Source organism: Tupaia chinensis, unplaced genomic scaffold (genome assembly GCF_000334495.1).
Source record: "Tupaia chinensis unplaced genomic scaffold, TupChi_1.0 Scaffold149482_1, whole genome shotgun sequence".
Lineage (NCBI taxonomy): Eukaryota > Metazoa > Chordata > Mammalia > Scandentia > Tupaiidae > Tupaia > Tupaia belangeri.
The window spans coordinates 143,905-159,380 of NW_006209326.1; the positions used below are offsets into that span (position 1 = coordinate 143,905).

A 15,476-nucleotide genomic window follows, 5' to 3' on the forward strand; every position below is an offset into this window, starting at 1 on the left:
GCCAGAATCATGGGGCATGTTTGTGCACTAAAAAGGTAAAAGGAAAGGCCAACAGGTGGTGCAGTGGTTGAGGCACTGGATTCCTACATGGTTGACTGTGATTTAAGTGCCAGACCTGGGGTGGCTTGAAACTCATGCTGGGCACATTTTTTTTTTTTTTTTTGGTGCATGCATGCCCAAAATTCTGAGAGAGAATGGAGGGGAAGGGATTATGGCATGGCCATCCCCTTGGAAGGTGGTTTTTCACTTTTTGTCTCTCTATTTCTCTGTGTCTCTTCAGTGAGCACACACCCCTATAGCAAATAAGAAAAGAAAAGAAAAGAAAAGAAAAGAAAAGAAAAGAAAAGAAAAGAAAAGAAAATAGAAAGAAAAAAAAGGAAAAAGCTGAGTGGTAGGGATCCTTGTACATTATAGCATGCTGTCCCTCCTAGTTACCTTGAAGTCTCCAGTGGCTCCTATGTCTCCACAACTCCCACGTTTAGGACATTCACAATGGACATTATGCCTCAGTTTTTCTTCTCTTTTAATTTCTTTTTGTCTTTTTTTGTGTGTGTGTATTTCAAATATCATCTCTTCCTAGAATTACCCCAACAGCTTCCAATAATTATTAGTACCAGCTTGGAAACCCTATGATCAGGGTCCAGCCAGTAGTGTAGTGGTTAAGATGCGGGATGCCTACATGGTTGACTATGGTTTCAGTCCCAGACATAGTGGCTTGAAAAAACACATCGAGTGTGTGTAAATGCATGCCCAAAATCCTGAGAGGTGAATGGAGGAGAAGGGATTATGGTGTGACTTGCCCTTGGGGAGTGATTTCACTCTTTCTTTCTCTGTCTCTCTCATTGAGTGTGTGCACTCAATGTTAAAAGAAAATAAAAATAATAATAATAATGATAATTAATGATAATAATAATAAAAATTTTTTAAAAGCTGAGATGACAAATAAATTTAACCTGAGTGTGGATGAGAATAATATTGGGAAGCTTCTAGATGTGGTTCCTGAGGAACTGAAAAGCAGTTGCTGGAACTGGAAAAGAAATGCATAGCTGACCAAGGAGCAAGAGAAATGGAAATACAGAAGAGAAAAAAAAAACCTTCAGGAAAGTTAACTGTGAAGGGTTTAGCAGAAACTTTTGATAGAGCTCAAAAAGCTCCTTCAAAATTTGAAAGTATACATTATTGTGACATTATTCATAACTGATAAGACATACAACCAACCTAAATACCTATAAACAGATGAATGGAAAAAAAAAAGAGTGGCACATAAACACTGTGGAATACTACTCAACCATGAAAAAAGAATGATACCCTAGCATTTGATAGAAAGTGGATGAATATGGAAGATTTAATGCCAAGTGAAGCAAGCCAGACTATGAAAGGGAGGCCACTCAAAATACACTGAATGTCTGCATTCTATGGCAGAAACTGAAATACTGGAAGATATAAAGGCATGGATATCAACTACAGATACTAGAGGCAGTGTTGGAGGAAGGTGGAATGGGGGAGGGTAAGAGGAATGGAATCAAAGGGGAAAAGAAGGAAGCAAACATTTTTTTAAAAAGTGGAAAATTATCTGTTGATAATAATATGTATGGTAATATCTTTGATTGAACTAATATACAGTGTATTAGTTATAGAAAAATCATTTGGCATATTCTAATGATATAGATTGAATGTAAAAAATGAAAGAGAGAAAAACAAATTTGGAATCATGAACCCCATGATCTGATTAAACAATCATGATACCTGGCTTTGAGGCTTAAGGTATTGCCATCATTGACACTTCTTACAAAACAATTATTATAGATTCCCTCCCAAATATCTTCTCAGAGCCCTCTTTATGTCTTTATTTCTCAGACTGTAGATGAAGGGATTCAGCATGGGCGTGACCACAGCATACATCACTGAGGCTGTTGCACTTGAGTGTGAGGTATGAGTACTGGCAGCATTAAGATACACACCAAGGATTGAACAATAAAATAAGGAGACAACTGAGAGGTGAGAAACACAGGTGGAAAATGCTTTGTACTTGCCATGAGCTGATGAGATTGCACAAATGGAGGAAACTATCTTAGAGTAAGAGTAAAGGATCCCAGCAAGAGGACCACCACCCAGCAGCACTGATGTAAAATACATCACCATGTCATTAGGAAAGGTGTCAGAGCAGGCAAGTTGGACCACCTGGTTAAGTTCACAGAAAAAGTGGGGGATTTCGAAGTGTGTACAGAAGGATAGACGCAACACCATTGAGCTTTGCAAGAAGGAATGTAGGACACTTAAGATCCAGGATACTAGAACTAGCAGTCCACAGAGCTGGGGGTTCATGATGACAGTGTAGTGCAGGGGGTGACAGATGGCCACATACCGGTCATAGGCCATCACAGCCAAAAGGAAGTTTTCCAATCCTGCAAAAAGTATGAAGACACACATCTGAGTGATGCAGCCTGCATAGGTGATGATCTTGGTCTGCATCTGGATGTTCACCAGCATCTTTGGGACGGTGGTGGAGGTGAGGCAGATGTCAGAAAAGGACAGGTTGGAGAGGAAGAAGTACATGGGTGTGTGCAGGTGAGAGTCTGAGATGATGGCCAGGATGAAGAGCAGGTTTCCAATCATGGTGACCAGGTACATAGACAGGAATAGCCCAAAAAAGAAGGGTTGTAACTCTGGTTTTTCTGAAAATCCCAAAAGAAGAAATTCCATAATTTGTGTATCATTCCCTGGTTCCATATGGTTGAAGTAACTGTAAGAAAAAAAGAAAGAAAGAAAGAAAGATAGCCCAAAAAAGAAGGGTTGTAACTCTGGTTTTTCTGAAAATCCCAAAAGAAGAAATTCCATAATTTGTGTATCATTCCCTGGTTCCATATGGTTGAAGTAACTGTAAGAAAAAAAGAAAGAAAGAAAGAAAGAAAAAGAAGAAAGAAAGAAAGAAAGAAAGAAAGAAAGAAAGAAAGAAAGAAAGAAAGAAAGAAAGAAGAAAGAAAGAGAACATGACATGAACATGTATTACTCATATTTTACTCATATGTCAGAATGCTATCATGTTTACTTTATAGTCAAGAAACTAGTTCCTAAGTTTTGTGTATGGATCTGGTTCCCCTTAGATGATTCTTGTGTCATCTTTGATTAGGAATTATTTTCTGACTCTCAAGCTATCCTCAAGAGATCATATAGTTCATAATCATAATGAGAAATTCTTTTATACATTTGAGAAGTATAAATTGAAGTTTGACCACGTTCTAGGTACTTTCTAGACCATATGACAATACTGAACAACAAATAGATGGCTAGCAGATGGAAGGTCAGCAGATGGAAGGTCAGCAGATGGTATAGTGGTTAAGGCAGCTGGATTCCCACATGGTCAACTGCAGTTCAAGTCTCAGACTTGGTGGCTTGAAAATCACACTAGGAATGTGTATGCGCATGCCCAAAATCTCAAGAGGAGGATGGAGGGGAACAGATTGCATCCTGGCCAACTTCCCTGTGGGGTGATTTCTCATATTCTCTCTTTGTCTCTGTCTCTCTCTGGCAAGTGCACATGCCTTATGGTAAAAACTTTAAAATAAAAAAAGAAGTTAGACATTTATTACATAAAATTTTAAATATTATATGACCAAAAAAAATCCTCCAAAATTCAATTTTAAAAATTATAATTGGTTAAAAATACTTGAAATGCTAACAACTGTATAAAATTGGCACACAATAAACACAATTAAATTAATATCTTGATCAAATATGTATATTGTCAAACTCAGTTATATTTTAAGAAAACAATATAAAATCTCATTCATAACCATCAGTCCAGTAACAAATTTAGAAGCTGGCATACTGATTTGTGTCAGAGCTTGCCTTTTTAATTTTTATTTTTATAAAGCAAAAATTACAGAATTAAAAATAATTTCACTGTAATTTATAACTTACATATATTAGTTGTATTTATAAGTTATAGTGTTTTATTTTTAAACATGTATCTTCCCCTTCTGCTTTCTTCTGTGTTGTGAGCTATGAAATTCCCCCACTATTTCATCTGTCAAAATAACTCCTTATGGTTTCAGTCTTTTAGATGTTTTTCAGAATCTCTGGTCAACCCCTGGTCTGATATGCTTTCTTAATTCTATTATAAATCTATTACCTTTTATATTTCTTTACTGTCATTTCACTGGATTCTCTTTCACCTAAACAGGGTCTCTGAGAACAAAGTCTCTGTGTGAAATTGTAGCTTCCTTCCCGGAAGGTTGTAGATGAAAGTGGAATCTTTGCCTCGAGAAAAACCAGCAGTAGTGAAGCATCAGTTCTTGAGACAGACATAGGATAGTGAAAGAATCAACCATGTTCTGTCCAGCCTGTTTGCAAATACTGAGGGACAACCTTGGAGGAGATAATTATAGGTCTTGATCTCTGCTTATTAAGCACATTTTCCTCTTGGTACTCTAAACCCTGAGTACATTCCCTGGGAGACATGTGCAGGAAGTTAAATTTTTCCTCCAGATCTTTGTTCTCAAGAGACCAGGTTAAAAAAAAAAAATCAAGATAATTTAGTCCTTAACAGCCCTTCAACATTAACTCTACCATTCCAGAAGTTTAACTTTGTAATACCTTACTTCAATCCTGAGACATTTTTTTCCAAATCTAAGAATGAGGAATCCATCTTGACTAGGTCCCTTGAATCTTCAAATGATTGAGTTGTGATAGGGACATACCCACTGATATCTCCAGAAAATTGCTAACCCCCTCTCTAATAAGAGAGAACTGTGTTCTTTTGGTAAAAATCATGGCTGTGGGGAGAGCAGATGGCATGGTATTTAAGGCACTGGACTCCCAGATGGCCAACCATGGGGGCTTAAAAATTATGCCAGGCATGTGTACATATGTATCCTGAATCCTGAGAGGAGAATGGAGGAGAAGGGATTGTGTCATGGCCATCCCCTCTAGAGGGATGGTTTCTCATTTTCCCTCCATCTCTCTCCAGCAAGTGCACATACCCTATGTCAAAAAATCTTAACAAGAAAAAAAAAAAAAAAACACTTGTTATTCTCCTTAGCTTCATGATGCTTTCCCCAAAACATTTAATAGTTTGATGCTTGTATGACAAAAGAGCTGTCATTTAGTTGTTCTCTCATCTTTTGACATATTACTCAGGCAGTCATTAAATTGCTTTCTCTCACTATGTATCAGTTTGGATTTTTAAGAATCTTATTTTATTTAAAAATTTAAAAATGTAAGTATATAGTGTAACAATTTCTGGAAGATATTAGGGATCAATACTGTTATTTGGGGGAGGGACAGGGAGGAAAAGCATTAATGGCACAAAGAGGTGTGGTATTATCTGTTGAAGATATTTTGTAGTTTTATCAACAGTACTAGGGAGAAATGTTCACCAGTTGAAATATCCATTTTGTAAGACAAATAATAATGTGATTGAATATATGGAAGAAAATGAAATTAAAAAAATGAAAACATAGTGTTATTTAAAATAATTGATACATAAAAAATAGTCTCTCAGTTCTATCAAATCCCAACATGTAAATGGAATCATGGCATATATAATTCTTTTTAAAATATTGGTCTGACTTCCATCACTCAATGCAGTTATTTGTCCATTTTTGTAAGTTTTTTTTTTCCCATAGGGTGTGTGCACTCACTGAGAGAGATGAGAGAAAGAGAAAAGGTGAGAAATCACCCCCCAGAGGTGATGGTCATACTGCAATCTCTTCTCCTCCCTTCTTCTCTTAGGATTTTGAGCATGCATGCATATAAGTCAAGTGTGATTTTCAAGCCTCTGGGCCTGGGACTTGAACTGTGATCAGCCATGTGAGAATCCAGCACCTTAACCAGTACATCACCTGCTGGTCCTCCACCCAGTTATTTTAAGAGACATTCATACTGTTTTGTGTGTCATTTTTTTCCCTTTTTATCATTGGGTAATATTTCATTGCATAAGTATACTCTAGTTTTCTTTTTAATTCATTTCTCTATTGCTAACACTTGACGTTTTTCAGATTTTTAAAAAATATAAATGCAAAGGAACTTAAGAAAGTTCGTGGAGGGGCCAGAAGGTGGTAGTTAAGGCACTGGATCCCACATAACTGACCACAGTTTGAGCCCTGGGCATGGGGGGCACATGTGTGTGTGTGCCCAAAATATCTGGAGGAGAACTGAGGAGAAGAAATTGTGGTGTGGCCATTCTGGGGTGGGAATGATTTCTCTCTCTGGTGAGTGCATGCACCCTAAAAAAAAAAAGTTGTAGAAAATATGAGTAAAATATGAGTTCAAATTGCTGACTATTGAAACCCACATATAGTTTTTCATAGTACACATATTCCATGAACTCTTAAAGACCCCTATACAGACACAATATAATCCTATCACAATGCCAACATTTTAAGCAGAAATATAAACCAAACAAATCTTTTTTTAAGAATATATATTTTTTTCTTTATGATAGCACATGTCAGTGTATTAGAGAAAGAAGCACCTCGACAAGATCTAGTCACATAAGATCCCCTTTCCAAAACCTTGCAGTTCACTGGGATCTTGGACAATTACACATGCACCCACAGTTTGCTATTGACAATGCCACCAGGCAGAGCCAAAAATAATTTTTAAAAATCCTACCAGAACCAGAGAGAGAGAGAAGAAATACCATTAGATAGCCAAAGCAATACTGAGAAATAAAAATAAAAATTATAAGCACTTTGAATTATATTCCAAAGGTATAGTTAACAAAAACAATATGGGTCTTTGCATAAAAACAAATATGTATTAATACTGCCCTTAGGTATTTACCCAAAGAATAGAAACACACTCAGTCAGAAAGACTCTTGAACATTCATGTTTATTACAGCATTATTTTCCATTTTTAGGACATGGAATCAACCTAAGTGCCAAAAAATGGATTACTGTATTAAAAAATGTAGCACATATGCACTATAGAATAGTACTCATCCATAAAAACAAATGAGACCCTGTCATTTGATACAGAGTTGATGAACACAGAAGATTTAATATTCAGTGAAGCAAGCCAAACTATGAAGGAAAAACATTGCCTGTCCCCACTAAATGTATACCAAATCACTACACTCATTGTCAAAAATTGAAATATTCAAAGATATAATAGTAGGCCGGGCAAGTACAGATACCAGATACTGTATAGGAGAGGGTGGACAGGAGGGGTTGGCAGAGAGGGTCTAGAGAAAAGAAAGTTAACATACAAGAATGTAAAGCCATTGGTTGAAAATGATATATATGGTAATATCTTAGACTTGATTGATATGCACTGCATACATGCTTTGAAAACCATATTGTAAGTTGTGAAAGTGTGCAATGATTAAATGAAAATAATAAACAAGTAAAATTTAAAAAACAACTAGCCAACAGAAAAAAAAAGTGTAGACAAATGGAATATAATAGATAATCCAGCATTTGCTCTTATAACTGTGCCAGGAGAATAAGTCCAATGTAACCTGCCACAAGATAATGTACCATATTGAGCAGAGCCCAGTTGGACCAACAACAGAGATTCAAGATCACCCTACAGACAGAACTTCTCCAAATGTAGAACTCAGCAGAGCACCTTCAAGTGACTCTGACTAAAGACATAAGGGGGGACCAGAAGAGATCAGAATACTTCCCCAAAATAGACTACTATGTGATAGAAAAAAAAAACATTATCGTAAACCATTTATTTTATAATGGCTTGTTATGCAGCAGTAGCTTATTGATGCAATAATCAATGCAAACATAACTGAGAACATTCAAAATCAACTGCTGCTTCTTATGTTTGGCAATTTTTATGATATTTGAAGGCAGTATTCATGATTACCTGGTTGTTTACATTTATTTCAGACAACCCTATTAAAAAGTAACTATTATTGAGATTTCATTTTGAGAGGTTGGAAGGACATACATGTTTATGTAAGAATAATTTGTGACCCTGGATCAAAATTCTTATTGAGAGGCATTACTGGGCAGTATTTAAGCTCTTGTGTGGGTCATGCTTTGCTCATAAACATTGAAGATTGTTTATAAAATAAAAGATAAAATGAAATTTATGATAGAACAAATACACAGAAGAGAGTCTTTAAAATGTTTAAAGGAAATGTGTATAATAAAAAAACTGCAGAGATTTCAAATTATTCTTGCACCAAAATAAACTTTTACTGTAATTCCATTTTCCCTACAAACTTTGAAGTCCCTCTGATTGTTCAGTTCCCTGTACATTAAAGTTTATGACAATCTTTTTTCTTTTTGAAATTTTATTTTTTTAATTTTTATATTTAAATTTATTTATTTACATTCATTTACTATACATCATTATAGCATAAAAATGAGATTTTCTATCCAGAATATACTGTTTTTCTTTTTAAAAGGAGGAGATATTTTGTTTAGGGAAATGACTTGAGTTATACTTGCACACATCATTGGAAATGTTCAGGCAGAAAGAGAAATAATAAAATATGATGCCAAATCCCTCATTCCAATACATAAATCCAGTTCTATATGGGCACCAAGATGTCATATTTACATGCATAGACATACAACATCAGAAACAAATGTTTCATAGAAAGTGTATAATGAAAATGTTAAGGTATAACTGGCAATTTTTCATAGTTAAGATCATTTATGACCTTAAGACCATATTAAGTCAAGTGATTTATGCAATTTGTCTTGTTGCAAAGACTTTACTTTTCTCATGTTACTAGTTTGTGCCACAGAACATACTGGACACTGTGGACAATGAGCTGAGTAAGAAAACAGTGGGCATAAGAGAAGTATAAGGTCCTATAATCAACTGTAAGACCATTAGCATGTTAAAGTCTACATGATAAGGAAGAGCAGTTAAGAGAATGATGTAGAAACAAATAAAAGATAAAAGTAAAACATTGTATGTAGTCTCCAAATTTCTTCTATAATAAAATTATAAAAATGACCTCAGATGCCAAAGCGAGTTTATTGCATAAAACTAGTATTACTTATCATTATATGAGACTACTGGGAATCTCACAATTGTTTCTGATGCAGTCTCAAAGTTTGGGATAACTTTGGGCAAGTAGACAAACAACAAAGAAGAGAATATTGAATGTCATAGAAAGATAAAAGGTACTGAAAGGGGCTATGATTGAAATTAAAGAAACTGAAGCTCTGGGGAAAATATAGAGAGTGATTTACATTTAATCACTCTATTTTTTTAAAGTGTATGATCTTGCTTTTCCCAACACAAATACAGTGCATATCCTCAAGACAAATACAATACCATATACATTATCATTAGCCCATAAATGTTCATTTTTGTTTCAATTAATATCTGGCTCTGAGGCTTAAAGTCTCATGTTTGTAGGCATTTCATTAACAATGGCCTTTTTGGGCCAGGCAGGTGGCATGGTGGTTAAGGTACTATACTCCCATATGGTTGACCATGGTTCAAGTCCCAGATGTGATGACTTGCTTTCTTCTTTTCCCTCTCTGTCTCTCTCTGATAAAATTAAAATAATAGCAATAATAAATAAATTTTAAAATAAAATAATTATTTAAAAAGAACATTTAAAATTGTCTCTTTTATGGCTTCTTTGTGATGAATCTTTTCAGAGCCCCATTTATATCTTTATTCCTCAGACTGTAGATGAAGGGATTCAGCATGGGTGTGGCCACAGGGAATATCACAGAGGCTGTTGCACTTGACTGTGAATTTTGGATAGCAGCTGAATTAAGATACATGCCTAGACCTGTATAATAAAATAAGGGGACAACAGAGAGGTGAAAGGCACATGTAGAAAATGTTTTGTGTTTTTTTTTTTTTTTCCTTTGGAGAGGTTTTTGCTATAGGGTGCGTGCACTTGCCAAAAAGACAAGAGTGACAGATAGAAAGTGAGAAGTAACCCACCAGGGGGGATGGCCATGCAGCAACCCCTTCTCCTCCATTCTCTCGAGATCTTGGGCATGCACACACACATGCCTGGTGTGACTTGTAAGCCACCGGCTCCGTGATTCAAACCGTGGTCAATTACACAACTATATGGGAGTTCAGCAACATAGCCATTACACTAACTGCTGGTTTCTAGAAAATGTTTTATACTTCCCATGAGCTGATGACATTGCACATATGGAGGAAACAATCTTAGAGTAAAAATAAATAATACCAGAGAAGGGAACACAAACCAGCAGCACAGATGCAAAATACATCATCTTGTCATTAAGAAAGGTGTCAGAACAAGCAATGAAGAATATTTGTATAAGCTCACAGGAAAAATGGGAAATTTGGGGATGTTTACAGAAAGACAGCTTTAACACTGCTAAGCTTTCTAACAGACAGCTTTGTAGGTCATTTATGATCCAGGATGCCAGTACCAGCAGTCCATAGAGTCAAGGATTCATGATGACTGTGTAGTTCAGGGGGGTACTGATGGCCACATACTGGTTATAGGCCATCATGATCTCAAGGAAATTGTCCATCACTGAAAACACACACACACACACACACACAAAAAAAAAAAAAAAAAAAAAACACACAAAAAACAAAAAAAAAAAAACACACACACACACAAGTAAAAGAACATCTGGGTGATATAGCCTGCATAGGTGATGATCTTGCTCTGTGTCTGGATGTTTATCAGCATATTTGGGATGGTGGTGGTGGTGAAGCAGATGTCTAAAAAGGAGAGGTTGGAGAGGAAGAAGTACATTGGTGTGTGCAGGTAGGAGTCTATGATGGTTTCCAGGATGAGGAACAGATTTCTAAGCACAATCACCAAGTACATGGATAGGAATATTCCAAAGAGGAAGACTTACAGTCCAGGTTTCTCTGAAAATCCTAGAAGAAGAAATTCTAAAATTTGTGTATCATTTCCTGACTCCGTGTGGTTAATGCGACTTCCAAAAGAAGCAAAAGAGAACATGACACAAACATGTATACTTGCCTGCCATAGATTCTAATATTTACAGTCTGCAGTCAAGACACTCATTCCTTCATTTTGTAGATTGATCTGTGCCTCTTTAGGGAATTTCTGTGCCATTTCTGACTTAGAAGTCACATCCTACTCTCAGCATTTCACAAGAGGTCATGTATTCAAAACTGAGTGATAAACTCTTTCACCCATTTGAGGAATTTAAATTGAATGATGATCATGGTCCAGGCATTGTCTAGGCAATGACTAAAAATAAAATGTTCCCAAATTCTAATGATAGAAAAAAAAAAAAAACTACAAGCAAAGCAAAGAAAATATAAACAGATAAAGAAAGAGTCAAAATGGGGTCAGCAGATAATGTAGCAGTTACATCATTGGGCTGACTGTGGTTCAAGTCCCAGACCTGATGACTTGAAAATCACACCAGGTGCTATGTGTGCATGCCCAAGATCCTGGGAGGAGAATGGAGGAGAAGGGAATGTGGTGTTGTCAACCCCCTGGGGGGTGATTTCTCAATTTCCTAATCTCTCTCTCTCTTCTCTCTCATGAGCACATGTGGCCTATGAAAAAAAACTCTGAAAAAAAGAGAGAAATAGTCAAGATGATGGGTATGCAAATTGCCCTGATTTAATCATCTTATATTGTAGTCTTAGATTTAAAAATCACATTGAGCTCTACAAACATGTACAATATTACAGGTGAATTAAATTTTTTTAATGTAAAAAAATAGAAATAGTCATGTTGAATGGTTACAATTGTTAAGACCAACAGAGACCAGCAGGTGGAGTGGTAGTTGAGGTGCTAACTAGAGAGAGCCAGAAAGTGAAAGTGAGAAACTACCTCCAAGAAGGGATGGACCCATCACAATCCCCTCTCCTCCATTATCTTCTCAGGATTTTGGGCACTTGTGCTTGGTGTGTTTTTAAAGACACTGAGTCTGGTACTTGAACCACGGTTGGGCATGTGGGATCCAGTGCCTTAGCCACCATGTCATCTGCTGGTCCCTATTGCACTTTATATTTTTTTAAAGAATTACTTTAGGGACCAGCAGTTAGCGTAATGGCTATGTTGCTGGACTCGCAAATAGTCGACCGTGGTTCGAGTCCCAGACCCAGTGGCTTAAACCCGGTGGCTTAAACTCACACCAGGTGTGTGTGCATGCGTGCCCAAGATCCCGAGAGGAGAATGGAGGAGAAGGGATTGTGGCGTGGCCATCTTCCCTGAGGGATGATTTCTCGCTTTCTATCTCCCTGTCTCTCTGTCTGGTGAGTGCACACGCCCTATAGCAAAAACCTCTTCCAAAAAAAAAAATAGAATTATCTTAAACTTTATTTATTTATTTATTTATTTTAATTTGTCCAGAGAGGGACAGAGAGAGAGATAGGGAAAGTGAGAAAGCAAGCTGTCAGGTCTGGAACTCGAATCACGGTCGGCCATGTGGAAGTCCAATGCCTTTCACCACCGCCCTGCCTTCTGCTCCCACCATTGTGCTTTATGCATTTTTTATTTACATATTTCTTTGAATGCTGACTTCCATGAGAGGATTTTAAAATGGTCATGGAAAATCAGAATTAAAGTAGGAGTTTATTTATTTATTTATTTATTTATATTTTTTTCCACATTATTTATTATTTGTTTTTTGTATATACTTTCAATCATATTGTTTGACTTACAGTGAGACCATTTCGATATGTGCACATTTCTCCTCAGACCCGTTGATCAAAATATCTTTAACAGTTAACACCACACCTCCCCATCCCATCAGTGCTCTACCTCTGTATCTTTCTCCAAATGTCCTTCGTTAGGCCCCACTCCTCCACATACACCTCGTCTGACATTCACACCCACCTCTTGTGTTTGTTCAACCGTTTTGTTACAAAAAATATTAAAATCTATGCATGATGTTTTCAAAATGCTCATTATGAAATGATAAACTTTTTATCTATAGTAAGCTATCTTTCAGACTTTACTGAGCCCAGGTTCTTTTTCACTGAAATCTGATCTCACTTCTAAAGGCCTGCATGTACATGCTTGCACACACAGAGCTTATATACACATATGGCACGGTGTAGTATCATGTGAACACCGTGTTATTCTCAGCCCCAGCCACATAATTAGAAATAATACAATACAAGCCATGCTGTTAATATCAAAGAATCTTTCTCCAAAATATTGTAGAAAAGATACCCAGAAATTCCAATTTATATATCTTTCATACACATGTAAATTTGGTGCATCACTTTTGTATAGACATTTCCATTTCTGTGTTTAAATAAATACAAAAAAATTAGCCCAAGAAATAGAGTGAGAAAGAAATTAATTGGACTCAAGGGAGAGAGAATAAAAAAAAAAAAAGATCTAACAAGCTCAGGTAGTCCCTCAGAGAATGTAAGGAAGAAAAACCTTTCTCAGTTTTGGAGATATTTCAATGCCTATATATCCTCTTGAGATCCATCAAAAATAATAAGAGATTAAAAGAAAATTTCTCTAAGGACAAAAGTAATAATTTTTTTTAGTACCAAAACACTTAGGGAGTGAACATGAATACAGAAAAAAAAAATGGATGAGGGACAAAGAAAAAATTCAAAAGAAATATACAAAGAATAATACAATATAAACATTTTTATTGTGAAGAGAAAGAGAGGCTTTTTATTAGGAGAGATGCTTTTTATTAGGAGAGATGTTTTTCTTATGCCCACTTAGTGTTGATTGGACTAGCTAATTCTTTTATTGTGTGCACTAAGATTTTTTTCTTCATTATTTGTAACTGTGTTATAGAATACTAACATCATTATAGAGGATCTGGTGGTACCTTCAAAGTAACAGCTCAAGGACTGGCTTTAAGGGCACAGGAGTGATATATTCTTCAGGAGAAGCCAGTTTTTATATGGCAAGTATGGTTTAAAAACCCATCACAGGGGCTAGCAGGTGGCATAATGGTTACATGACTGGACTTTCACATGGCCTACCATGGTTCAAATAATGGATCCAGTGTCTTGAAAATCACACCGGGCATGTGTGTATGCAAGCCCAAGATCCCAAGAGAAGAATGGAGGAAAAGGGACGTAGTGTGGTCATCTCCCTTGGGTGGTGAATTCTCACTTTGCCTCTGACTGTCTCTGTCTTTCTCTGGTAAGCACACTGGCCCTATGGAAAAAACCTTTAAAAAAGAACCCATAAAAGTCAAACTGAGACATGCAGGGCACTTATATGAGTGTCCAAATCTAACAGGATGGAGTACTGGGAGGAAGGGGAGCGTGATGTGACCAAAACTTGTTGAAGATGCTCTTCTCTCTCTCTCACACACACATATGTGTATTCACACACTCTATCATGAATAAAGACAAATTAAAATAAAGAAAAAATTAAATGAAGATGGATACCCTAGATTGGGATTACTTTTTTATATGATATTTCTATTTGTAAGTTCTATTCTCTACAGTGGGTGCACTAATTTACATTCCCATCAACAGTGTAAGAGGTAGTTTTATTTTCACCACAGTATCACCAGCATTTATCATTCTGTATTTTTCTAGCTTTAGCCATTCTGATTGCAGGTGAATGGTGTCTCACTGTGGTTTTAATTTTCATTTCCCTAATGGCAAGAGACATGGCACATATACACTATGAAATACTACTTGGCCATAAAAAATAATGAGACACTGACATTTGATAGAAAATGAATGAATATAGAATATTTAATGCTAAGTGAGGAAAGCCAAACTATGGTAGATATTGTATTTTCCTGCTTAATATATAAAAAATATGGAGTAGAAGACTCCTCCTTTGCAGCTGAGAACGTGTTTTCAGGGAATAAGAGAAATGAAGATTATACCCCAGTCTTTTTAAAATTTATTTATTTATTATCATCATAATCTTGTTTATATTACAATGAATTGCATATCATTTTACAGTGTTTTACAGTGCTTTTTCAAAAAGGATTGCCATGCATGTCAGTCAATACAGAGACATTAAACTCCCCACTTCTTCATTCAATATCTTGTCATTGTTTTTTCTGATCATTATTATTATTATTCCAATTATTTTCTTAAACATTCAATCACTATTTCTCATTTTTCTTGTAAAAGACTTTACCCATCATGAAATACTTCTCAGACCAATCCAGTTGAGAATACTATACATGTCATCATCAACAGGTAATAAGCCATATCTGTTTCTCACTAACGTCCTGCCTCTCTATTGTTCTCTTACTATCTTTCTCTATCCTCTTCTCTTCATGCCCCCATTTTACACTGTCTTATTCTTGTTAAGTACTTTCACTGCTTTTATGTCCTCCAATATTTTGCTCTCTACCATAGAGTGTGAATAGTCTCTATATATTAAGGGGATACATACAATATCTTTCTTTCATAGCCCAGCTTGCTTCACTCAGCAATAGATCCTCCATATCTGACCACTTTCTATCAAATGCCAGGGTCTTGTTATTTTTTATGGCTGAGTAGTATTCCATAGAGTATATATGCAACACTTTTCCAATCCATTCATCATTTTGTGGACATTTAGTTTGGTTCCATGTCTTGGCAATCGTGAATAATGCTGCAATAAACATTGATG

The 15,476-nt window shown here is 36.1% G+C and overlaps 1 protein-coding gene and 1 pseudogene across 1 annotated transcript; both read right to left on the reverse strand.

Annotated features, from left to right (window-relative positions):
* Nucleotides 1–1,800: 1,800 nt before the first annotated feature.
* Nucleotides 1,801–2,730, reverse strand: LOC102472589 (olfactory receptor 7A5). Its single transcript, XM_006171208.2, has one exon. It carries the CDS (start codon nt 2,728–2,730, stop codon nt 1,801–1,803), a length of 930 nt encoding a protein of 309 aa, XP_006171270.2.
* A 6,825-nt stretch (nt 2,731–9,555) lies between these two features.
* Nucleotides 9,556–10,754, reverse strand: LOC114006657 (olfactory receptor 7A10-like; annotated as a pseudogene).
* Between the last annotated feature and the right edge of the window lie 4,722 nt (nt 10,755–15,476).